The 27,220-nt window shown below is 30.2% G+C and overlaps 2 protein-coding genes across 7 annotated transcripts in view; one reads left to right on the forward strand and one right to left on the reverse strand.

Moving 5' to 3' along the window:
* The first annotated feature begins 861 nt into the window (after positions 1 to 861).
* LOC143196432 (dnaJ homolog subfamily C member 8) lies at positions 862 to 2,117 on the forward strand. Its single transcript, XM_076404106.1, has 6 exons — positions 862 to 1,029; positions 1,084 to 1,255; positions 1,315 to 1,463; positions 1,520 to 1,756; positions 1,809 to 1,918; positions 1,978 to 2,117. Exons 1-6 carry the CDS (start codon positions 973 to 975, stop codon positions 1,988 to 1,990), a joined length of 738 nt encoding a protein of 245 aa, XP_076260221.1. The 5' UTR covers positions 862 to 972; the 3' UTR covers positions 1,991 to 2,117.
* Positions 2,118 to 3,819: 1,702 nt separating this feature from the next.
* btsz (bitesize) overlaps positions 3,820 to 27,220 on the reverse strand; it is a 236,261-nt gene continuing 212,860 nt past the window's right edge. For all 6 annotated transcript variants that reach the window (XM_076401545.1, XM_076401546.1, XM_076401544.1 and 3 more), the window contains 6 exons: positions 8,105 to 8,307; positions 5,461 to 5,655; positions 5,142 to 5,396; positions 4,625 to 4,812; positions 4,361 to 4,569; positions 3,820 to 4,278 (listed from right to left, as the gene is read on the reverse strand). In XM_076401545.1, the coding sequence (XP_076257660.1) occupies positions 4,139 to 4,278; positions 4,361 to 4,569; positions 4,625 to 4,812; positions 5,142 to 5,396; positions 5,461 to 5,655; positions 8,105 to 8,307 (1,190 nt within the window). In that variant the 3' untranslated portion in view covers positions 3,820 to 4,138. The remainder of the gene's footprint in view (positions 4,279 to 4,360; positions 4,570 to 4,624; positions 4,813 to 5,141; positions 5,397 to 5,460; positions 5,656 to 8,104; positions 8,308 to 27,220) is intronic.

The raw sequence follows: 27,220 nt of genomic DNA on the forward strand, positions 1-27,220 counted from the left end.
TACATTTAAGGAGGAGATCATGAGATACATCTAAATATATTATTATCAATCGACAGAGATAAAATGAACCGATAATCGTTCCAAAGTAGTTCAATTCAGTTTAATTTCAAATCAAATATATTATTTTGTGTAAGATATGATTTTACTGTATATAATTAAAATATGTAATTTAAACAATTTCTATAAATATTATATATCTACCAAATACAAAATAAATCCTATAGATGCCAAAAAAATTTCAGGGTTTTCAATTACGTTGTTTCCATTCATGAAGATTTCTCAGAAATACTTTTATGTAATTCCAATTAAATAATTTTCTATCGTCTGAATCCAAGTATTTTTAAAATTTTTGAATATTGTAATGAACTGTTAAAGTCAGACAAGTTCAGCGTAAAAGTAATATATTTGACTATAGTTATTTTTATATCATATTATGCATTATAAATTCTGAACTAGCTCAATTAATTGATATTCAATTTATTCCGCATATTTGTTTAAAAACAACAATGTGCCAAGTATATAATGCTAAATAGATATACATTTGTATTTAAAATTATGAGAGAACAGGAAAAACATTTTATTGGACTGTGAAAATATATATAAATTCTTATTAATTCTTTAAATTACTAAACTGTATACCAACATAAAAGTATATTAATATAAAAATTAAGTAGAAAAAATAAATATACAAAATTTTGTGCAAATATCATTGAAAATACTCATCCAGATTTCTTTTTATAAGATGTCGTCTAGATGAAAATAGTTTAACTTTAGCTACCGCCCGAGAGATGCCGGCGGACATAATTTACAGATTTCGTTATTATTTATTATTCTGTTGACAGAATATAGGGGATTTAACGTTGTCAAATAAAAGCTTACAAAAAATATCAATCAAAACACAAATAATTGAGTTTTCCCAGTATTATTCAACTGGGAAATTTACTGTCGAAAATACTAATAAACAATATAAAAATGGCTAGTACTACGGATCCAGATAAAATCAGGCAGTTTGACACCTTTTACACTGAGGTATCTTATTGGGCTATTTTTTAATAACCTATGTTATACAACAAATTATTTTAGGTGAAAGAAATTGAAAAAAGAGACTCTGTATTAACACCAAAACAGCAAATAGAACGACTTTTACGACCTGGTGCTACATATCGAAATTTAAACCCATTTGATGTATTGCAAGTTGAACCTGAGACACCATTACATGAGGTTAAGAAAAAGTATCATAGATTATCTATTTTAGGTAGATATGAAAGTATAGTTTTTGAAAAGGTATATTTATTTATTTTTTTTATAATATAGTACATCCTGATAAAAATCAAGATGATTCAGAGAGAGCTCAGCAAGCGTTTGAAGCTGTTAATAAGGCTTGGAAAACTTTAGAAAATGAAGAAACTCGAAAGAAGTGCATGGATATTATTGAGGAAGCTGTAGGTCGAACTGATCTTATGGTAGGTGTTGCAATTATCAATTTAATTAAATACTATTAAAGGGTACTGGTTCTTAGCTGGTTGAAAAACGAAAGAAAGCCAAAAAAGAGGGCAAAGATAATATACCAGAGGATGACCCAGAAAAATACAAACATGCTGTTTATGTTTTGACCATGAAACTATTTGCAGATTTAGAAAGAAAAAGAAGAGAATTGGCTGAAAGGGATCAAGAGGAAAGAAAAAGAAAGAGAGAACAGGAAATTGAGGAAGAAGAGAATGCTAAGGCTCAAAAAGAATGGCAGAAAAATTTTGAAGTATGTATAGATTTAGTAGATTGTTTTACCTATAGTTCTAAATTAATTTCAGGAATCTAGACAAAATAGAGTTAATAGTTGGCAAAATTTTCAAGCTCAAGGTAAATCGAAAACTAAAAAGCTAAAGTCATTTAAGCCACCCAAAAACAAACCAGAATCCAGGTAAAATAATGTTACATTTGAATTTCAGAACTAGTTTCATTGGCTTTTGATTTTTTTAGTAAAGACAATTAGTTGACCGTCCCCAACACAAGTGAAGTCTTAAAAGAAAGGAATTTTATTTTCCCCAGAAATTTAGGCTCCGCATATATTTGTAAATATATTTAAAGATGTATTAGATGAAGTTTCACTTGCTGAATAAGTGATTTTATTGTTTTTATGCCTTTGATATACCATTAGGAGTGTCCAAATACGAAGCTTTTTGGTTGTATTTACATGACGATTTTATTTAAGTCATAAAAGAAGTTTTATAGAAGTTTAGAGCATTCTTTTAATTTAAGTAAGATATATTACATTTCTCTTATACATACAATAAATTTATTTGTGTAATATAAGTGTTTGTTTATTTTCTCTTTTTGGTTCATAGAATATTTTTCCAAGGAAAAACACCTAGACTTTGCAGGAATAGTGACTTGATATATAAACTAGACTACATACAGAAATGTTAGCATACCATATCTTTGGCAGACTTTTCACAGAAGCATTGGAATCTTGCGTACTGAGGAAAACAATATTATATCAGGGATCTGCTACTGAAGGAGATGGCATATTTATTTGATTTTCATTAATATTTATAATTTCTTATTTGATTTAATGTTTGTATAACAATATACATGTTTCTTTCAATCTCAGATTTTCTGCTACAATTAGTAGCAACCTCCCGTAATGTTCAAATAATTCCACTCAAAAGTTTTGATTCGCCGCGTTGTTTAACTTAGTGTCAATATTAATAGTATATCTACTTTTAATTTCTTAACAGTAGGAAATAAAACAATATTATTCTCCTTAGTTGGTCCGTAACTGATGTCTTTTTAAATATTTTGCTTATAATTAGATCGGCTAATATACTCAAAAGATGTGGAAAGAGGACACGAACACGGTCGGACCTCAAATAATTATGACAGATTGTGTTCGCATTCGCAGGTAGCTATGATTAATAATTTTTTAATGAAACATGTTCAGTTTCTAAAATTCTTTTATATTGTTTGACAACCAGTATTGTTTAACTGTTCAAGTTTCCAGAATGTATTTGTTGTACCAGCATATTATACAATATATTTTAAACAATAATTTAATAGGGGATAGAATAATTTAAACTATAATGAAACTATAATCTTATATAATACAAGATTATTATGAGGATAACCTAATCAAAGATGGCGAATTTATATGTTGCTTTTTCTCTAAGAAAAATCAAACCATTAAACGATATTAGTGGTTATAAGGATTAATATCATCAACCTTGCAGCAGATTTGTATTTATTTAAATAAATGAAAATTAATGTTTTCTAAAACTTAAAAAATAGTGCCGAAACTTTACCCCAAAATTAAGTTTGATTTAAGAATTGATCAATTTGTTTGAAACTACAGATATATGAAACAGTACAAAGTTTATTACAAACAGTGCAATAGAAAATTACATTTAAATTAGGAAACACTTATTCTTTGCAAGCATTGTAATTCATAAAGTATGTTGCTCTTTGTGTATGGAGACTGGTGTTTCTGTGAACATTGGTGTTGTACACCTTGAACTAGGTGGATTGGAGTAGTTAAGTTGATCCAAAGTCGTGGTGCTTCCAACTTCCAATAGTCTAAGACATAACTACTCGCATTTCATATATATTAAAATATGGTTGGATCAACAGTACAGACCCAACAATAGTTTCAATAAGTCATCTCATTTTCCCGTTAAAATAAAATTGTTATGTAAGGCAGTTTTAATGTAAATTAGAACTTTTATTTGCAATCCTACACATTTCATTACTTATATATTATCACATATACTATCTTGCCTTTAAAACTTTTTTCAACAATTATTAAATTATAAATAAAATAAACAATTGTTAAGTATTAAAAACCATTTAATATTTTACTCTTATAAGAAAATATATGCATCGTAACATTAGATATTTTACAATTAAAAACAATTTCCTTATACTAGGGACATTCATAAACATTAGATTAAATTATTTTCTTTAGAAAAATAATAATAGTAAATCCTCTGATACAACTTCAGGGACCTCAACATGAAACAAACTATTTTAATGTAAAAACGCATTAAAATTTGACACATAATTATTGGAATGGGTTGAGTATTCGGGCTTGACACAGCGGATGAGGGTAATGATAATGGGAATGCGTCAATATTGCAACAAGTAACGCTTATAGGCGTCCATCCAGGGTAGGTCTGAGGGGTAGGCAACCTTCTACCCAGAAGTTGGGTCTCTCTAGCATACTTTTCCATAAACTGACTTCTTTGCCAGTGGCATCCATCCATTCCACAGATTTTCCATAATGTTTACCTAGGTTAATAATATATAATTGTTATAATTTTATATATTTAAGCATATTTTTTATACAAAGTAAAATAGAATCATTTGTTACCTGTTCCTAATGAGAATCGAACACCTCCTAGAAACTCATTGCTGGCCAGTCGATCATGATCCCACACAGTCAACTCTAAACAACGTTCTGCTAGTTCTTGTAATGTAACGTCATCATATACAAAGGTGTGGTTCCATACTGGATTCACAGTTCTTTTCACCACTGCAGTTTTCTGTTTTGAACTCCTTCCTTTGTCAGGCAGTAGGTAACTGTCAAACAATATAACATTAGCCCGTTAGAATATTAATTTAGAGCTTAATTTACCTCTTGCAGAAGGGGTCTGATGTCCCGTTAGTTTTAAAGGCAGTGAGGGCTTTGGCTTCTTTTACTAACACATGTAGCGAACCCCTGGATCGTTTTCCTTTCTTGTGGACTGTCATGTCCGGCGGTACAAATTTAAGACAGACGATGATATCGCCTTTGAAGGATAGCATGTCGTCAAATGGTTCTGTCTACAATCATTTACAGTATTTAAGTTGTGTATTCGTTGTAATTTTTGTACTATATGAATGCATTAGGTACATAAATATGTAAATGTATGTAATAATTGGTATCCATATAGTAACATTTTATATTTTGGTTATTTTGCAACTTAACGAAATTTTAGATTGTTCGATTATATGGTAACGTTGACCTTTAATTAATCTTGTTACTAATTGTAACAAAATTATATTTAGGAATTTAACTACATGAAATAATTATATATAAATATATAAATTATGTTGTGGTTACACAGGGACATAATTTGTTAATTTGTTTGAAAATGACATAAGATACTAACTCGTTCTTGAAGATTATACCATTTAGGCGTTGGGTCATCGAATACTTTGTTTTCCAAAGCCATCATGACCTCGCCGAGAAAGTCGTTACGTCCAAACATGTCCGAATGCCAAACGGTAAGCCATAATGTTCTCAGTTCTAACTCGTTCAAGCTCATGTGGAATTTGAGACATTCGTCAAATACAGGATTAAGAGTGTGTTTCTTTACTTTTGTTTTGCGTTTGCCAGACTTTGATTTGTCGGGCAATAAGTATACCTAAAAATTAGAAGAAAATGTGATAACGTGCTAATTTGCGGTACAAATATGATTATAAACTTACCTTTACGTAGGGATCTGACCTACTTCGTTTTATATCGACTGGAGCCAAATCTTTGCATTGTTTAATTTGTATCTCCAAGGCGGATGCTTTATAATTGTACTGCAATCCGAATTCTACCTGTCCTCTTACTGCTACTGATCCGTATCTTCCTTCTCCTGCCCCGGAATATACACTAGCCATTGAGTCAGACCTCAGCTAAATATAACAATACATTAATTACTATATATAGGTTTTTTAATGCTATCTAAATATTATCTTATATTTAAATTTATGATAATGTTGAAATATGATGATAAAAAAGAATTATATTTGCAATATATCATTTTCTATATATTGGTTATAAAATTATGGATAATTTTATAGATATTGTACATTCTATATAAAATTCAAGGGATATCTTTTAGATATAATAGGATTACTGTTTAGTCATTTGATAGTTAGGCCACTAAACAAACATAGAAAAGTACCAGTTAATCTGGCTATAATTTTAATATTAATGCCTTTTTAATGTCTAATATTTTTTATGCAATCGGAAATAAAAATACATATGTGTTGACTTTATTTCCTTCTTAAAGAAAATAAAAAAAAGTGTATAAAAAGCTATAGGGAAGGTACTAAACTTTCACCGCAACTTTAACGAAAGGGAATGCAGATAAAATGACGTTTGAGAATAAAAATGGTGATATGTTAAATTGGTTAAAACTGTAGTTGCCAAAATTGAGGTTATCTGTAATATGAAGGAAATAAAGACGACCATTGTCAGACAAGAAGAGAAATTTCACGATATACGATCAGAGTGATACACTAGGTAAACCCTTCCGCCGGCAGACGTCGTTTCAGTATTAATACAAGTTCAAGTTTTACCGCTAGGTAACTACAGATAGGGGGAAATTTGAATTTATATTAAATATATTAGCGACGAAATTACACACATAGAGTATTATATAAAGTTTTAATTTGAATAGACGAAACAGAAAAAATATAAGCACTGAGACCACTTTTCTGATTGGTTCGTTTGAATTGCTCTACAAAGGCATGTGGTTGGCTCATTTCTATAACGCGATTGTTTTTTTTTTGGCTTGTTGCAGTTTGTGAGGCCATTTTTGTGTGCCTGATATAGAGTGCGCTTAGTATTTTTTACTAAAACTAACTTTTTTACTAATCTTCAGTGTCAAAAGGATTGTATATCCAGTATATGTTCGGAAATAAAAAACGAGTCGTAGTTTTCCTTAGAAAAAACAGCAGAAAGTTAACTTATAGATTAAGGATGTGTGTGTGACTTAGCATTGTTGTTTCTTGGTAAGTATGCAATTTTTTTTATATAGAATTTTTATAATATTTATATATTTATATTGCTTTTAGAGGAATACAACAGAAAAATCATGAAAATATTACCCACAGTTTAAACCCAAAGTGTGTTCAAATGGGACGAAAGTAAAATTACATTGAGGGTAAAGGTGTCTATACTACATGGAAAGTTTTAGTATAAAGCCTTTCAATATATATAGACCCAAATTTTGTTGCCCTTTGAAAAGACGTTTGTAAAGTGCCATCAAATAAAAAATATTTTAAAGGGGTTCATTTACTTAAACAAATGTATATTGGTTAACATACTTATAATTAATATTTTGGCTTAAGGCTACTTAACGGAGATAGGTAGGATTTTTTTGGATGTATGCATGGAGACAAATTAATTCTTCAGCAAGCATGTTTAAAAGATACATTAATACAAAATAAAATAATATAATTAGTAGTTAATACATCTTTAAGCTGTCTTTTTAACTCAAGAATCTATTAACAATATAATAAAACAATCATGAGATACTATCTTGACTATAATATCAGTCTCAACTTGAGGTCTAGTAGTTAGTAGCTGTCTTTTTAACTCCTCGATTTTACCATGATAAGAGCACAGCAGTAATTTTGATATATAACATACATTTTAATTTGTTGTTGTTGTCCTTACTTTTTGGTATGTTGTCTCCATTCTGTCGTGTATCATACAATTTAACAGTTTTAATTATCCCTTCCACGATGTTCACAATAACATTGTAAAAATAATTATAACTTTCCTCGATAGATTTTTGTTTTCACTGAGTAAATAAAATATGAACAGACACAGACTTAGTCTGCTTTCAATATGAGGGAACAAAAAGATAAGAACTTTAATACACCTTATTTAAAAAAAAAGGGAAAAGGGGCTAGACAATTTTGATTATATTTTCAAGGTGATATTCTCAATTAGGTTGCAGCTTTTTATATTTATATTTAATTAGATTTTATTTACATAGTTACAGATTTTTATTTACATCATTACTCGTATACAAAGAATATTACTAGCATTTTTAATTTTAATTATGAAGAAACATTTGTAAAATTATGCTTGAAACGAAGGAAGAGGGGGTACTTTAATAATCAGCTTTTCTTATTGTGTTATTACTATGTCGAACACTCGAATATTGCAGAAAGCGTTTCAACAAGTTAATTTGTATTTGTATTTTCATCTAGTCTGTTTTAGTATCTACTCACTTTTAAAATCACAGATTTTTACGAATTTATAAAATGACATAATAGAATTGATATTAGTTCCACAATATATTTGAAAATAAAACATATTTTTTTATAGTAACAGGTCAGATCTTACCCCCAAGCTTGACAGACTGCTTCTGTTATGTTGCATGGCCACCAGTCGGTCGATATCATCATCGTTAGTCGGCCATTCGTGGCTAGACATCGAGCCAATCTTCCTACGAGACCCGGGTGCCACTGGGCTTGGTGTTGCGCTCTTGCTGCCTCCTCTGGAGGCGAGCATGGGTGAAGAGTGAGCCTCAGATAAACTAACATCATCTGCAAAAATAGAAAACCATCATTTAAAGATAATTTTTCTCGAATCTTAAAACTAATAAGGCGAATAGCAGGTAGGATTGTCTTTTTTTCGTTTCCGTGATTACGGACAAACCATTCCCGTTTCAAGGATATTTATTAAATGAGTGAGTGAGAGAGTTCATTGTACGAGAACCGTGTTATAATTGCTTTATGACACAAACGAAAGGTTCCAAGTTAATTGCAGGAAAGTAAATTGCTTTTGTGTATTGTTTTATGGGATTCAAGATTAAGTTACTCCCGCGTATTTAATCGAGAAGCCATAAAATGTATTTCCCATATATTAAATCCGAAATATATATGGTCGATATGTACGGTTATTCTTATTTTAAAACCGTATGTTTTTTTTGTGATGTAAAATGTGTATATCGAAATATTAAGGGGTTCTATCTGTAAATTATGCTGAAATATCTTTATATTCAGTAACATATAACTAAAATGAATGTGGATGAAAATATAACTGCTTAAAAAAATAAATAAAGTGTTGGGAAATGAGATAAACTGGCCGGTTATCTCCAAGGCGGATGCTTTATAATTGTACTGCAATCCGAATTCTACTTGTTCTCTTACTGCTACTGATCTGTATCGTATCATCCCTCTCCTGCCCCGGAATATACCCTAGCCATTGAATCAGAGCTCAGCTAAATATAACAATACATTAATTACTATATATAGGTTTTTTTAGTGCTATCTAGATATTATCTTATATTTAAATTTATGAAAATGTTGAAATATGATGATAAAAAAGAATTATATTTGCAATATAACATTTTCTATATAGTGGTTATAAAATTATGGAAAATTTTATAGATATTGTAAATTCTGTATAAAATTGAAGATATATCTTTTAGATATAATAGGATTACTGTTTAGTCATTTGAGAGTAAGGCCACTAAACAAACATAGAAAAGTACCAGTTAATCTGGCTATAATTTTAATGCTAATGCCTTTTTAATATCTAATATTTTTTATGCAATCGGAAATCAAAATATATAATATGTGTTGACTTTATTTCCTTCTTAAAGAAAATTAACAGTTATTCTTAATTTAAAAACAGTATGGTTTTTTTTGTGATGTAAAATGTGTATATCGAAATATTAAGGGGTTCTATCTATAAATTATGTTAAAATATCTTTATATTCAGTAACACATAACTAAAAATGAATGTGGATGAAAATATAACTGCTTTAAAAAAATAGTACCATATAAAGAAATATGGGCCATCTAAAGAAATATATATATATATATATATATATAAAGTGTTGGGAAATGAGATAAACTGGCTGCTTATTAAGTAATTAAGAGCACCTTATATTTATTTTTGGTTGCAATATGACGAAATACTGATTCTAAATGATATTGGGGCGATTTCATACATTCTATGACATCGGACAGAAAAAAGGTGGCGGCAGATCCAGGAAGAAGGCGGAGAGTAAATATGATGTTATAATGCTTTTTCAAACCTCGGATGCGCTCTTTTCGAAATTGGCAAGCAGTTTAAATTTATTTTAGTCAATTAAGTAATGACCTATATGCACAATTACAAGGATTGATGAAAAATATTCATTTGCATAAGTGAGCCCGAAGTGTGCTGCTAAACATTACACAAATACATATAAAAAGCAAGGAAACAGTACCCGAAAAACTAAAACAGCAGAAAAGACACATTGTTAATTGCAAAACATGTGGAGAACATGTGCAAAACAGTACAAGGCTTAAGACAGGTGCCTGCAAAATCGTCTGCCTCTGAAAACGAAAAGCTTCAAGAATGCGTAATGATATCGTTTAAAAATATAGAAGTCACCAAAAAGTGTAGCAAGACACAAGTTCGGAGAAAAACGCAGAAATCTATAACCAACAAAGCCAAACAAACACAAAGCTTGCGGTTGAGGAAAATTACTCGAAGTGGAGTAGCTTCAATTAAAAAACAAAATATTTAAAATTTCAAACAAGATGCAATAAAAAGAGAGGATATACAAGCTACGATAGTTAATATTGAAAACACAAGGGCTGTGTTTAAAATGCAACCTGAATGGTTTTTACACTAAATTATTTCCGATTTGTTGTCAAATCAGCTCAGTAATAACATTATAAACAAATACCTGATTATTTTAGATAAAATATATGTGAAAACTTTGTACGTGCCTTTGAAATTTGAGCGTTTCCCTCGATATACCCCCTTCATTCAAACAGATCCTGATTTGGCTCCAATGGGACCACCTCGGAAGTGAACCTTTTCGAATAAATAAAGAATTTTGAAAATCGGTCCATAATTGACGGAGAAATCGGCGAACATACATTAAAAAAATATACAGCCCCACATAGAACCTCCTCCTTTTGCGAAGCCGGTTAAAGAAAAACAATACTTCCTTGCAGTGTTCTTGGCTGTCTCACGGACTGGTTATGGTATTTGAGACTAATCCACGAGATGAGCAAATTGTTACCGCAACTATTGTCAATTGCTGCAGTCCTATGTTTTTAAAAGAATATTTAGAGTTTCTCAAGGGAGACTGAATATTTAAAGCTATTTTGGTTGGAGTTTTACGAGCATTGGATTTAAATATAGAACAAATATCGTTAATGCCGTTAATAAATTGATTTAGGTTCATTTAGATAAACAGTTCGATATAAGTACTCGGATTTTATACCGATTTATTTCTATTTTCGAATTACTTAACGTAAAAGAAAGTTGTTTATAAATTTTTTTCTGTTCTTTTCAAAGACCCGAGGCCCGAACCAATTCTCGCAAATTGCTTCCTGGAAAAGCAATAATCAAATTGTATGTAACGTTGTTTACTATATTAGCGACTAATTACTATTAATATACGGGAAACTGGTTGACGCTTTCGTTAATTGACTTAATTGTACGATTTCTATATTATTGAAAAAAGGTAGCAGGCAAGCTTTATAATATGAAATGAGTGTATTTATGAGAAGAAATTAATATGGGTTTTATATTAACTTAGATGTTTATTTGAGAGATTGCTAGAGGATTTTCATGATTTCCGTGACCTGGTGTTATCTAAATTAATAAAATTAATAAAATCGAAGAGCTGTTTAGGCTTTGTGACGTAATCTTTATGTTTCAGGTGTGCTGAATCCGAAAACGATGGGTTTTTTGTCATATGACGACACTTTTTTTGACAATTTACGTAACTATGATATACGAGTTATTAAAATAAAAGGGACTAGCCTTGAAAATATTATTTTATTTACAGCCCGTTAACGGTAGATATTCATCACTAATTATTACAATTATTTATTAATTTACGTTCACTAGCATACACTAAAATCTTTTCTTTTTCTTAGGGAGGCTAGTCGTTTGTGAGAAGAATCTCAACAGAAGATGAGATGGTCCTTCTGAAGTCTACAACAGCAGTGTGATATCATTCAGACGCTCGATTATCCTTGGTAATTTTTGTTCATTTATTTGATATCCTGGTGAAATTGTCCACCTCGCTGTTCACTCACATTTCCTACATTTTCTGCGATAGTAAAAAAACTTTATATACAGGTACCAATATTTCTCGGCCGACGTTCTTTTCGCTAACTTTCAAGCTTTCTCGTCTACAGATTTTGGTACACTGATTTGCTCAGTTTTTCCTATTCTATACACATAAAATATTTTAAATATAAAAAAAGCTGAACCGACTTCAAAAACTAAATAAGGAACTCACTAAAAATTAAAAAATCATCAAATTTTTAACATAAAAAAAACATTTCAAAATAAAACATGTGCATATTTGAGTTTAAATAACTCTTGAAAAAGTAACGACGTGAGGTTAAAACACACGTTAAATAACCTTTCAAATTAAATACCAAAACAAAATTCGAAACGCTCGAAAGGTCTCGCTCTTTTTTCTCTTTTATCTACCCCTTGTAACATGTACCACATCCATAGCGCTTCCGTACTTTCTTTACCTAACCAAATATCCTGTCAATTCTCTCGTCGACCACATGTATCATTTAATATCGAAATAAACAAGTTTTATTCAACCAGTGTTTTCAGTTCCCCTGCGAATTCCTTCCACAAAATAGTAGTGAGTGTTTGGATAAACAATCGCATCGACAGCAGTGTTGTTTAGAATGTCGTATTACTTGCGGTTATTCCTGTAGAGTTGGAACTATCAAAGAGTTATGGTAGTTATAGAAACGCTCGAAACGTCTTGCTGTTTTTTCTTTTTTATCTAACCCCTTGTAACATGAACCATATCCATAGCGCTTCCGTACTTTCTTTACCTAACCTAATATCCTGTCAATTCTCTTGTCGACCACATGTATCATTTAATATCGAAATAAACAAGTTCTGTTCAACCAGTGTTTTCAGTTCCCGTGCAAGTTCCTTCCATAAAATAGTAGTGAGTGTTTGGATAAACAATCGCATCGACAGCAGTGTTGTTTAGGATGTCGTATTACTTGCGGTTATTCCCGTAGTGTTGGAACTATCAAAGAGTTATGGTAGTTATGACTTAATGATTAAGTCAATTATGATCAGATAAAGCTTCATTTTACGTGTCATAAGTCCGTCCGTTTTCGCAGTTTCATCTGAAGGTATATTCAGCTACGAAAGAAAACACATCCTTCGAGAATTTCATCCTAATATAACAGAAACATTAATCATCATCAACTATCATGGCAGAAACATTAGTAAATTCAATTTCTATTTTTAAAATTTCAAGTAATTTGATATTTGATTTGGTGAACTGGCATTAATTGATAAGGTTCTGGAGACGTAGTCAATAGGATGTAGCAAAATTATTGTATTGGGGGTAATTGAAATATTTCTTAAGTTGTTCTATAAAGCTTATTGGTACTAACGTCTAATCCATTTCAGGTTTCATTAGTAAACGTATTTCGTAACAAAGCAGTAACCGAATACTACAGGTAATAAATACATTAGATTGTGCCTCAACAATTAAAATTAATGTTGTAAAGAATCTTAGAAATTATAAAATAGTTTGTAGAATTTCAATTCTTCAATTGGTGAGTTTTCAGTCTACAATAAATTATTACTTTTCAAATAAGTCTAGTATTCTATTCAATTTATTGTTTTTCAATATATATTTTAGGTGAAAAATATGTTAAAAGATAGCAATTATATTAATACATATGATTGTAAATACAATACTTTAATATAATTTCTGTATTGTAAAAAATAAAATGCTAATTGTGCTAGTTATTGTTTTAATTAAAATATAAATATATATTACTTCATTTAATATTCTATGTCTATGTTTATTACATAAAAGTAAATAAAAATCATATGTACTTATATATGACATCCTATGAAGTTCTGTGACAGTTCTGATAATAATCATGATAATGCTACTATAATATTAATAATTTAAACCTATTAATACTTTGATGAATATTAAAATTAAAGGGAAATTAGATTTAGTTAAATTTATTTATAACATCTTTATTAGATACGCATTGTACAATCTTAATTTACAATTAATTTATTACTACTTTTCCTATGTACTTGGATAATTAACAAGCAAGACGAGTGCGAGAAAATACATCAATATGTATTCGTCAATTATAAAATTATAATAACTTATAGCTATAGTTTACACTAAATGTATACACTTTATATAAGTTCGTCTGGTTTTGTTCCCTTCAATCTCCTGACATCCTGGGCGCTGTCCAGCAGTTGTATTGCTTCCAGATTAGTATGATTTAGTAATCTTCTTTCGTGTTTCTTCTTTCTTCTTCGTAACTCCGCAAATCCATTTGATTTACAGGTCATCGTGCAGTTCTTCTGTCTAACGCTTAGCTTTTTGTCTAACGTGATGTTTCCAATTTAATCTACCGTCAAGATGAATTCAAAGGTATTTAGCTGATTCTGCTTGAGGAATCGGGCATCCATTGAGTGATATAATTAAGTTTTTATTATTTCGCCGCAATGTAAAATTAACTTGGACAGATTTGGTGCTATTAAGTTGAATTTTCCAAACTTTCGTCCATTTTTAGATTTTTCGACTGCCACTTGCACTTTTTCTATTGCCCTAGACAGAGATATATCTTTTGCCGTAATAATTGTGTCATCAGCAAAGGTTCCAAGTAGTGTTTCTTTTGTTGTTTGAATGTCAGCAGTGTAGAGCAGATACAGGAGATGCCCTAAGTCGCTACCTTGTGAAACTCCAGCCGAAATTTAGTTAAATGCCATTTAAAAATGGTTAAATATATTTTAATATATAGACATTTGTTATTGTAATTAATGTATTTTTGATCTTATATTAAAAATATTGCCAAAACATGTTTTACTAATATTAACATATCACTTTTAAGTAATTCTCTTTGTTTTATTATGGGAGAAACATCATTAACTTAATAAAAGGTGGTCGAATGTCGACCACAGGGCGATCACTAGTTTATTTAAATATTGAAAGTTTTTCTGTTGAAGCTGGTCAGCGATATAAACTGCAACATCGTCGTTACCTTTCTCTTTATTTTTAAGCGAAAACCTATCTTCGTTTGGACAAAAAGCTGCTGACCTTTACTGCTCACGTAATTTCAGTGCTGTTACGTGATCAAAAGTGGAGAACTACGCAAGTAACAATAGCTAGTTAATATTCGGAATATTAAACGTTCTGAGTCTTGCAGATCAGTCGCATACTTCCAATAGGTACATTTTACCTTGCCATTATTAATTGTTCCGAGCTGTACTGTGATATCACCCAACATTAATGTTGCTTTTGAACGGGTGGCATTAAGAGCGCAAGCAGTACATATTTATTTTAGAATGTCATTGGGCATTTTTTGGCAACCTAGATTTATGTAAAAGGTCAGCTTAATTATTAATCACGGCAACGCATTGCATCATAGACTTAGCAGGAAGCCAAGTAAACGTATAGGTTCATTCACAAACCGTAAACAAAGAAATACAGTTATGTAAATCGTGACGGTTCCGACTTCCGTAAATGCCAAGAAAGAAGGAAAAATACTACACATTTTGAATACAAAGAGGATAGAGAAATATTAGTGTTAAGTTTGCGTGTGCTCTTTTAATTTTACATGTGTTCCCTGTTACTTCGATAGTACTTTTTATTTTAAATGGTCATAAGTTTTATCAGTATTTACCGGGTGTACCGAAACGTTATTACCGGTTATTCTAACACATGTCACTGGCTTAAGTATGCAATGTTATGATTTGACACATATGTCTTTTTATTCTACTGAAATCAAGCTATACATGTTGTATTTTGCGAAAGTAACACCGTCATATATTTATACCTTTTTGAAAATGTCAAGTTTCGTGCCTGATAACGTGCATTTCCGGCACGCATTACTTTTTTTGTGTTATCAAAAGAAAAAAGTCGCTGAAAATCATCATTTTCTGGTACAAACATGCTCAAACCTTAAAACATGTGAGGCGTGGTTTCGAAAATTCAAAAATGGTAACTTCGATGGGCAAGACAAAGAACGTTCTAGTAGACCGAAAAAGTTTGAACATGCGAATTGCTAGAGTGATTGGATGAAGACCCAACAGAAACTCAATAATTGACAAAAACAGTAATGGGGAAAATCCAAACGATCTGAAGACGGGTGCCACATCAATTGGAATCAACAGGCAAATGGAAAATAGAAAAATCATCTGTGAAATGCTGCTTCAAAGTTATGTTCGGAAGTCATTTCTGCATCGAATAGTGACGGATGATCAAAAGTGGATTTATTTTTAAAACCCTAAGTGCAAAAAATCATTGTTATCGCCTGGCGAAGCCGGCCGATCAACTCTAAATCGTTTTGGTGACAGGAAATGCTCTGTGTTTGGTGGAACCAAAGTGGCGTGGTGTATTACGAACTGTTGAAACCTGGCGAAACAGTTAATAATGATCGCTACAGACAGCAAATGATCAATTTGGACGATGTATTGATCGAAAAACGTTTGGAACGAACACGAAGACACGGTAAAGTGATTTACAGCACGATAACGCACCGTCTCCTAAACCAAAACCGGCCAAGGAGGCCTTGAAAGCCCTTGGATAGGACATATTATCACACCCATCGTACTCTCCAGACCTTGCCCCATTTGACTATCGATTATTGGCAGCAATGAGATACGCGCTTGCAGAGCAGCACTTCGCTACTTTCAAAGAAGTTAGAAAATAGTTCGAGGAATAGATGAATAAAACAGATATTTTTATAATGTCGGATTATTGTAGTATATTGTTATTATGTTATCTAAATGTTATTTAATTGTACCAGGAATCTAATATAATTCGTTTGTGTCTAACGCTATCATTAGACTTTTTTATGTATTGCCAAAAGTATGCAAAGGGCGCTATTTTCTAAAACGTTTATTTGCCTTCAACATCATGATAAATTAATGTAAGCAACAACGTAATAGGAAAAATGGTAATTAAATGGACAAGTGTTACTTGTCTTGATGAATAAAAACATCAACATTAGTTTAAGGCCAAAAGTGAAACATTTTGCATATACTACATATAATATGTATAGTGTACAATATAAATCCTGCATATAAAATATAATATTTGGAAATATTGTATTTTAATGATAGTACTTGGATAAATACATTTTATTGTATTTAGTTATAATATTTAAGACAATAACAATGTCGACTAGAAAATAAGTTATCAGTTAGATTAGATAGAGTTTTTATGTATTTTGAAAATGTTTCATACAAATGTTTACTAGTATTTAAATAATATTTTACTAAAACCATATTTTTTATTTTCTTCCTATAATAAATAACTCCATCTTCACTTTTCTAGGTAATATGTTATTATAGTTAAAACTTATTAATTACTCCTCGATAATAATAGCAAGCTAAAACAAATATACAATAAGTAATTTTTAGTAACTTTATAGTTTTTTATATCTTAATATAAGTTATGAAAGTTGAAGGAAATTTATACATAAAAACAGCATGAATTTAGATTAAAAGTTCAAATTGTATTACATTAATTTTATTATAATGTGTATTACAAATAATCATTATTATAAACTAAACATTTGCAACAGCGAGCAAAAGTAATATTTCAAATATTTCACAATAAAACACTGATAGTATAAAACAGAAAAAGTAACTTAAATTAAAGAATTTGTTTGTTCCAGGTGGTGTTCAGAATTCGCTGTAGTGCATACTGATTTTTATCTTAGAAGACATATATATGTTACGGTGACATATTTTCAAGGCGTTATTTTGTATATTAAATTTATATAACTATTTGTATTTATATAAATAATTTCGGTACTTGTTCACATAAATTTGTAAAACAAACAGTTAATGATATATGTGTTATTTTGATTAAATGACCATATAATTCTATCTCTGTAGAACACTTTACAAGCCTCAGTTGGGGTCAGTTTTGCATCATTAAGACATAGTTGGACGTGACATGGTCCGGGCTATTTAATGGATAAATCAAAACTTCCCAGCCAATCTCTCTCAATTTCTGCAATCATTAAAGATGTGTCTGGTTTAGTGTTGTCATGGAAGTCCACTAACGCAATGATCATCTTTAATATGGAAATTTACAGAACGAACTAATTTACTTAAGAACTCATCATCGTAAATATTACACACTTTTCGATGAGCCCTTGTTGTGTTTTTTTTTTGTGGGTTTGGGTGCCGTAAAAAAATGTTTTTCAGGGTGCCAATAAAATATACCATTTTCGTACCATTATAATATACCATTATTCATTTTCCATGAGAGTCCTCTTTTATTAATACAATACAATCGATATATGGATCAATAAATCGTCTCGAAATCACAACAGTATGTTAGTTTTTTATATTAACATCAGTAGTTTATCGATCTACCCAATGGCCAAGTATTTTTTATAATAATTATTATTTACATTACATCCTGTGTAATACATCTTGTTCTAAATCTTGCACTAAAGTCTATATCCGTTCACTAAAAAGATCGCATGTTAGCAAATGTTTTAATTAATCCACTTTATATGTCCTTCATATCTAGTTCCTCGCTATTGTCTCTAATATACTTTATTTGTGGTATATCACATGTATGGAGTATGCAAATAATTTTGAAGCCTATAATTTCACTGTTATCACTGTGCACTGACACTCTTCCTAAGTATTTAAAAATAAAACTTGTTATTGAATTATAGTCGTTATGGGCTCTAGACGAATATCGCGCTGTATCACATACCAGATAGTATGGAGCACGCAACACTTTATTTTGGAACCGCTGAGTGATGGTTATATTAAATTTACAAGAAGTACCCCATGAGCCTAAGTAATGATTTGTACAGCAATATATTGTTAAGTAAGCCGATATTAAACATTTGGATTAAATTAGGTTCAAGTTGTTTTCGTTTAGTATGTGTTTCTTCGTAGTTAGAGGTCTAGATCTTTTTTATTTTAACCTACAGCGTTTTCATTAAAAGTAAATCATAGAGAGAAAAAATCTAATACCAACACACCAGTTTGGGTTTATTAACAAGCATTCAAAAATTGACCAGGTCCACAGAATAACAGAAAGTAAAAAAGAATGCTCAGCTGCATTCTTAGATGTAGCACAGGCCTCCGAAAAGGTTTGGCATGAAGTTTTTGTTCATAAATTACAGAAAATGTTACCAAAACAACACACCGAACTATTAAAATCGTACATCACAACCAGAATGTTCAGATCCAAACAAGAAGAAGCTTACTGTACAATAAAAGAAGCTAAAGCAGGTGTACCTCAAGGAAGTGTTCTGGGGTCAATGCTTTATCTACTCTACATATGTTATATAGCACAAATGGAGAATATTACGATGGCTACATTTGCTGATGATACTGCGGTTATAGCTGTCGGAGAGAATAGTGAAGAAGCCTCACGAAAATTACAATAGGCAAGTGACAATATAAATAATTGGACACAAACTTGGAAAATAAAAATTAACGAAAGTAAATCTGTGCATGTACAGTTCACCTACAATCAGACCGTACAAGCACCAATAACATTCAATAATAAATAATACATCATTCTATATAGCAACAACGCTAAATATCTCGGAATGAACCTTGATGCAAAACTTCGCTGGAAGGAACATATAAAGAAGAAAAGAAAAAAACTGGAATTGAAATATAGGGAAATGTACTGGCTAATTGGAAGAAAATCACAATTATCAGTATATAAATAATTACTATTATATAAGCAAATACTGAAACCTGTATGGACATACAGAGTGCAATTATGCGGATGTTCTACAAAGAGTAACGTAAACAAAATAAAAATTTTTCAGAAGAAAGTCCTGAGAGGTATTGTGGGAGCACTCAAATACTATAAGACTGATTACCTACATCGAGACCTTCAGATACCCAGTCAGTCTATAAATCAAGATAATTGCAAGGGGGCATGAGAAAAGACTCTCATGAGAAAATTGAAGTACTGTAGCTTTTGGATACCACCAGAACATGACACAGACTCAAGAGAATTAAACCATCTGATCTTGTTTAGTGTTGTGTAATGAGGTGCATATAATAAAAAATTCAGCAGTGACATGTATAAACATTATTTTATCCCGATGGGTCCTCATAGTTATATACGTATATTTAAGTTATCATAAAGACACATATTTTAGGTTGGACTAAGTCGGAAACGACTAGTAATAATGTAATAATTTAATAATAAAAAAAGTAAAAATATTCAAAAATTCAGCCAAGCCATATTTTTTCGAATATTGTATTAAGCTTGAGCATCTTATAGGTTGTTTCATGTTTTAGAATCATGTACATTTTAGCCGCCACAAAAATTCGAAAGAAGTAATTTATTGGTGATATTCCATTACATATAAGTATCATTAATTTTATGCCTTTTCTGGTAGTTTCCGTGGAATCTTCCTAGTTGTTAGATCATAAGAAGATTTGATTGCACTTAATTGCATTTATTATTTTTTCAGTAATTCTTTTTCTTGGGATACAGTCCGAGCTGATCAAAATATGTCTTTTGCTTTAATTAAAAAAAAAGAAACAAACTACCAAATAGTATCTCGTATATAGTTAAAATACAAAATTCAAAATATTTTTAAGTGGTGTATCTGAAATATAAAATACTGTATTTAAACAATTTTTATTTAAAATGCAATATAAAAAGTACAAAATACAGTCAGGCGTCAGACGATGTATTTAGAATAGAACTAATCCAGCCCATCTTATTAATTTGAGGAATTAATGAAACCTGTTGATGAAAATTATCTTACTACAAGTCCTGATGACCACTGAAAGCTGTGTTAGATTGTATGAAAACAATTTTTATATTTGGATATCGTTATAAGCTCTTTGCTTTTAGCCTTTAGGAAATTGACTAACTGATTCCATTTTTGGTGTCTGTGGTTTATCAATGTCCCAGTTTAGAAAACCAATAAAATCTTCATCTTCTTAAATATTACTGCTATTCCTGTTACTTTCAGGCATTATTTTATGTTCTTCCTAATTTGTATCTCAGGAATGAATTGCAAGATATTCTTCTACTCTTATCTGTTATGATGTTTTTTGTCAATATGGCTCCATTTATTACAGGTGACAGTTAATAAACTTGACAAGACACTTGTATAAATGGACGTATAGTACAGGTGCAGCTTTGCCAACTTTAAAAATTGACATATTTAGTGGTCGCCATTTTACTTACGAAAGATTATTTTCTGTAGAATGCATCTATTAATAAGATCACTAAATTTATTTTGGCCATAAGTATTTGAAATGCCAGTTATAAATTACAGTTTTAAGAAATTAAATACAAATTCCTATATTAATTACATATTTTAATTATAATTAATTCAAAAACTGCCCACCCCGGGGTACATGTTAATAAAGAACACAATTTTAGGATATTCTCTCGGATAATTCTTTTATTATTCTCGATATAACAATTTAATCAATTTTAAAATATTTAGAGTACAATAAAAAATCCTAGTATACTATCACGATAAATTATACGCCTATCAGAGTTGCGTCCAGGCACATATAACGTCACTCGCATTTTCTGCGCCTATTTCTGTCAAATATGAAGAATACGATGGTTTCAAGGCGGCGTCTGTCAGTGAAACGACATCCAATTCGAACCAACCGCAACGCAGCGAGTGCGAAACGTACGAGAAATACGCATTAGTAAATTAAAATGCCTACCGAAGTATAATGATACGGTGGGTAGGCGCGTCAAAATTAATCTGATGTTTATCAACATGGCAAATCTGGAACGAGACACAGTTTCGTCCGTGAAATGCTTTAAATTCGATCTTAACTGAATTACATTAGAAAAAGCGGGTTAACAATTCATTATAATATTTTATTCCTCTAAATGGGAAAATATTTCGTTTTGTTTTAGTTTTGCAGTGGCGCACAATAACACCTTTATTGAATACTGATTTTATTTATTCAATCGTTAGGGGTTTCGTATCGGGGTCCAATATTGCCACATTATGTATAGATTGAATATTTAGAATCAAGTAAGAGGATGGTTATTCTACAATAAAAGAAGCTAAACCAGAAGGAAGTATCACAAGGAAGTGTAACAGGGCCCATTCTTTAGGGATGAAGGATGAAATGTTGCTCCACACATTGTGATGACTATGACTATATTTGAGATGATACTGTAATACTTGCTGTAGGAGATAATAACGAAGAAGCAACCGGAAAATTACTGACATGGTGAATAAAAATCATTTTAATCTATTTAAAAAGAGATTGAATGCTGTTGGAGAAGTTTGAACATGTAACGGAATGAGCCTGGAAAAGTTGTCCGTTTGCCAAATGTCTGAAAATTCTTCAAAATATTATAATTACGGATTACAAACCGGAAAACGTTGTTTTAACCCTTTGTTTTAATAAATTTGAAATCGCCGCGGTTTTTATTGAAAATATTTTTTTGCGCCATACAGCTGCACTGTATATTAGTACAGACACAATCACTAACATATCTCAAGAAATAAAAAACAATATAACCTTAAATTCGCCAAAAAGAAACCGTGTTTATGCGAAACAGGTCACGAATCAAGATCAGCCTGGTGTTTCATAGATCAAATATACGAAATGTATAAAACAGTAAGTAGTTTTTTCAATCGAAACATAATTTAATACAATTATTTCAGAGAAAATTGTTAGTCTGGAAAGTATCCATAAAAATCCAAAAGATATACATGTATTTGAGAGATGTAGAACATCCGTTCATACATTGTTGGATAATATAGGATATAAGTGGTGTAAAGATAACCCACGAAGGGGTTTAATAGAACTTCCAGAGATTGCTTTTAAAAGAATACAATTTTCAAAAACATAATAAAATCAAGGAAGAAATATATATAATATATAAAATATTTAATTGCATTTTGTGTAATTTACTCTTTTAGGAGTCAGCCTGAGAAAACATACGTAGATCAGATTACTGAATGTTAGCCACTGAGTATTACGTCTTCCTCCCTATCACTGCATTTTTAATCCAGTTGAGTTGATACGAGATATTGCAAAGAATTATTACAATAGATATTCAGGTCGAGGGGGATATTCAAACCAGAACTGTCTGAATTTATGGAAAGAGCCATTGTTGAAAATAGCATCTTCGGTTTGTGTGAGCTCGATCAGACACATTGAAGAAGAAATTGACAAATGGTTGAATATTGGGCAAGTTTTTGATAGATTAGAAATAAACAGTTTAGTTATTCACTTGATTAGTGTTTCTGAAAGTGAGAATGATTGAATATTGGTTTATGATTCAATGCTGACGATTACCAAGACAGGGTGATGAAAGAGGAAACCACTAAAGGTCAGTATACAGTTAATATACTTTAGTTGTAGGGAATTGTATTATACAGTATGAAAGCTTTATGAGCACGTGTGTTGTAGTTCAGAATATACATAAACATCTGGGGAAAGAGAAATAACACCAACTGTTTTGCAGATATGGCAAATGCATTAAAGAGAATGCAGTGATTAAATGTAGTTTTATCAAGAAAGATATATACAGATAGTAATAGGATAAACTAAAAAGAAATATAGTAATATCATAATGACTTTACAAGGATACATTCAATCGAAAGAAACAGGAACTAAGCGTAAAACATAAATATGCTGTCTAATGAAAATAAAATACATTACTCAGATATACAATTGTTAATTATGTGGATTAGGCCTTCCACCGACCACTACCGATAGTAGTGCGGAAAAAGCTCAATGTATATATAATAAAACAACTCTAACCTACAAATTATTGCGGCTGTAAAATTAATTGTAGTTTTAAGTTCTTCGATAATAAATGCAATGCAAAATGATAAATATTATCATCCCATATAGCAACAGGTATCTTGGGATGAAACTCGATACAAGACTCCGTTGCAAGAATAACCCTAAAAAGGAGAGAGATGAAACTGAAATATAAAAAAAATTATTGGTTAACTGCAAGAAAATCTCAACTGTTCGAACATAATAAGTTGCTATTAACACAGCTAATTCTAAAACCGATATGGAATCCAGTTATGGGGATATTCAGTAAAATGTAATATAAATAAAATAATTTTTTTTCAGAACAAAGTCTTAAGAGGCATCGTACAAAAAAATTGAACCGGCTTCACAAAATAAATAAGAAACTCACTAAAAATTAAAAAATAATTAAACTTAAAAAAAATTTAAAAGATAATACGTATATAATGATCGTTCTAATAACTAAATAGAAATAAAGAAAAATATTATTTAACCTATATACTACACGTATTTTGTTCTATTATATAGACATAATTTAGCTTAATACCTACCTAAATCTATTTATCTATGTACAATATTATTTTAACAAATTAGCAACAAATTAGATTTGTTTTATTCGTAATTTAATTTTTTATATATGCCTGCTATAATGCTTTACATTCTAACCGTTACACCATAGAAAGATTTGTCTGCAATATTTCTACGACTTCTCGTATGATATGGTTAGTTTTTAAAAAGCAAACTGAATGGCTTTTACATTGAACTACTATTTCCGATTTTTCATCACATCAGTTCAGCAATAACATTATACCCAAATATCTGATTATTTTAGATAAAAAAATATATATGAAAACACTGTACGTGCCTTTGAAATTTGAGCGTTTCCCTCGGAATCTAGAATTCATAATGAATACGTAAAATAACTTGTTTGTTGATTATCTAATAACTTTTTTAATTTAAAGTCTTCTCAACATATATATGTTATTTGGCGACTACATCGAGAATATTGTGGATTAACAATTACATTGTACAAGAATATGTTAAAATACAGTACTTCAGAAATAATGTATTCTGAAAGAAGAGTAAGGAATTATTTTTCGAAATTAGGCATCATTACTTTATTTTTGAGTAAAACTCTCGTGCAGTTATTTCTGAATATTTTGTTGCCAAATCCATGTTTCTAAAGCTTTGTAAAGGTCTTTAAATAGCATTTGACTTTCACACAGAAAACGAGCTTAAAAACATCATTTTGAGTGCATACAAACAATCAAAGTAAACATATATAAGATTCCATCCGAATATCAAGGTTTTATTATTGCCCTTTGAATAGCGATGCTACGCCACTGAAGCTGCTGTAGTGAAAGTACCTGAATTATGCAAAGCCGACTTGAAATTAGCCGTAAGGTTGGGTCATGGTACGAAATGGATGAAAAAAAAGACCATTAACCTTGAAAGCAATTGAATTTTTCCGGCGTTTTGGCTGTAAGCATTTTTGTTTTTCGGTATCTTGTACGAAGAACACTATTACATTATTAAGGGACTAATTTGTACGATTAAATACTATACTGCAATGATTTAAGATTAAAATTTGGCTGAACATTAACTGAGCGAAGCCAAAGCTTTTTTAAATGGCATTGCGAGTGTATGAGACATAAGTGTGAGATATGGCCTAATGAAAGTATGGAGAAGTGTATACAAATAGCCTAAAATTTATATATAAAATGTACTATATAAACAAAAAGCTGAGATAGACAGACAACCACCTATTTTATGCGGTACGTTCATAAAACCAGTGCTGTCAAGCTTTGCCTTTTATACACTAGATTCCCTGTTTTATAATACGTATGTCGACAAATATTGTGTAATATTTTGTAAATATAGCAGAATTTTAAAGTAAAACTGTAAATAGATTTACGACTGAAATTGTTATTAAACGATCTCGTTTAATTTCAAAAAATATTGTTTATTTAGTGACTTCTGACCATTATTTCACATAAAACGTACATATTGTAATTAGTCATAGTGTGGGCATTTTATTATTTAGACGGTTTAGTTTTTGATTAAAGACTTTTGATGTTTGTTGGTTTGTATCAATTGACATATTTGTAAATTAATTGCAATGCTGAAAATATTAGGAATTAAGCCAATTTTTAATTATTTTGAAAACATTGTTAAGATCTTAAGTTATTTTATAGATATTATATTTATATTAGATAAACCAACATAACGTTTTTCGATGTATATTAATCATATATCAGTAAGAAAGTCTTAAAAAAAATAATGAACTTAATTGAATTAATATTTTGTTCATTGGGTGATCACTGATAATAATTAATACGTGATACAAATAAAGAATAATATATATATATATATATATATATATATATATATATATATATATATATATAATGGTTTTAAATTAATTTAAATGAGACTGGTAACTCCACAAGCTTCACGCATGTTTTACACAATCTAAATTATAGATGCTACACTATAATTTATTTCAGTCTTTCTAATTGGTGAAATTTTATGTCAATTGATAATTTTGAAATTATTTGTCTGTGTCAATGGCACAGTCAATAATTTGGTCATATATTTAGTATACAAAAATAATTGAAAAAAACTAATATATATGTCGTTTGGATAGATATATATGATGTAAGATAATTTTACAAAATTACGGCGTATTAGCTTTAATTACTGAACCACAACTTATTAAATGCTTATAATAAATTATTATAACAATCATAATTAAAAAATAACGAATAAAATCTGCAGTTAATTATTAAATTTACAAAATCCAGCACACTGAATTATTCTAAAATTAAGTTATTGTTTTTTTTGTTTTATGTTAATTGCAACCAAATAAAGAATATGAAGTCTATTTTTTTACATTCTACATATAACTAGTGCTTTAGTATTATTTGATATATATATAAACAGTACCAGATTTTTCAATAAGTTTGTGGAATTTAAACTGTAAATTGTGTAAAAAAAGTTCGAATTTTTAGTTCTGCTGTTGATGAATAGATGGAGAGCGGGAGTCTCTAAATTTAAGTTGATAATGAATAAAATATATAAATAGTGGAAGAATTAAAAACAGTGTATTTAAGAGGGTGCTAATGTTATTATTCTGATGATTTTTTTGTCTGTCGTTTAAAGATAATTTCAAGTAATACAGCGAAAGCGTACACTAATACCAATAAATAATGTCCGTTGGAAATTGTCGGTAATCTATAGAGTTTAATGAAATACCGCTAAAAGATATTTCTTCATTTAGCTTGTTAAGCTATTACTGGTTAATTACACCATGTGGTCATACTACTTGTAGCGTACTATGGTGAAATTTGCTGTTAGATATTATCAGATATATATCAGAATGGTTTACTTAAAATACCTTCGATGAGTTTCTTTCTTTATTTCTATGAAATATTTTGACATGCATTATTGCAATAGCTAAACTAAGTACGAGAATTTTTAGTAATTAATATCGTTATTTTCAGTAAATACGAGGCATGTGTGGAAAGTAACAGTACCAGATATTTGTAGGTAAAAAAAATCTGTATTAAAATTTCTTGAACAGCTTCATCAACTTCTCCAACACGTGAAGCAGTTAAAATCTGGACTGCATCTGGACAGTCATTTTAAAATTCACGATACCATCTAAATATACTTACAGTCAATCATAATGATAAATAAAAAAATCGA

This window comes from Rhynchophorus ferrugineus, unplaced genomic scaffold (assembly GCF_030347505.1).
Source record: "Rhynchophorus ferrugineus isolate W39M unplaced genomic scaffold, kcgeb_rfMv2 rfM4, whole genome shotgun sequence".
Taxonomy (NCBI): domain Eukaryota; kingdom Metazoa; phylum Arthropoda; class Insecta; order Coleoptera; family Curculionidae; genus Rhynchophorus; species Rhynchophorus ferrugineus.

Excerpts from the sequence above, each read along its gene's own strand:
- LOC143196432 (XM_076404106.1), top strand. The coding sequence starts at position 973 with ATGGCTAGTACTACGGATCCAGATAAAATCAGGCAGTTTGACACCTTT. Across the intron at positions 1,256-1,314 it reads TCATAGATTATCTATTTTAG|TACATCCTGATAAAAATCAA; the intron begins GTAGATATGAAA and ends TTTATAATATAG. Across the intron at positions 1,464-1,519 it reads TAGGTCGAACTGATCTTATG|CTGGTTGAAAAACGAAAGAA; the intron begins GTAGGTGTTGCA and ends ACTGGTTCTTAG.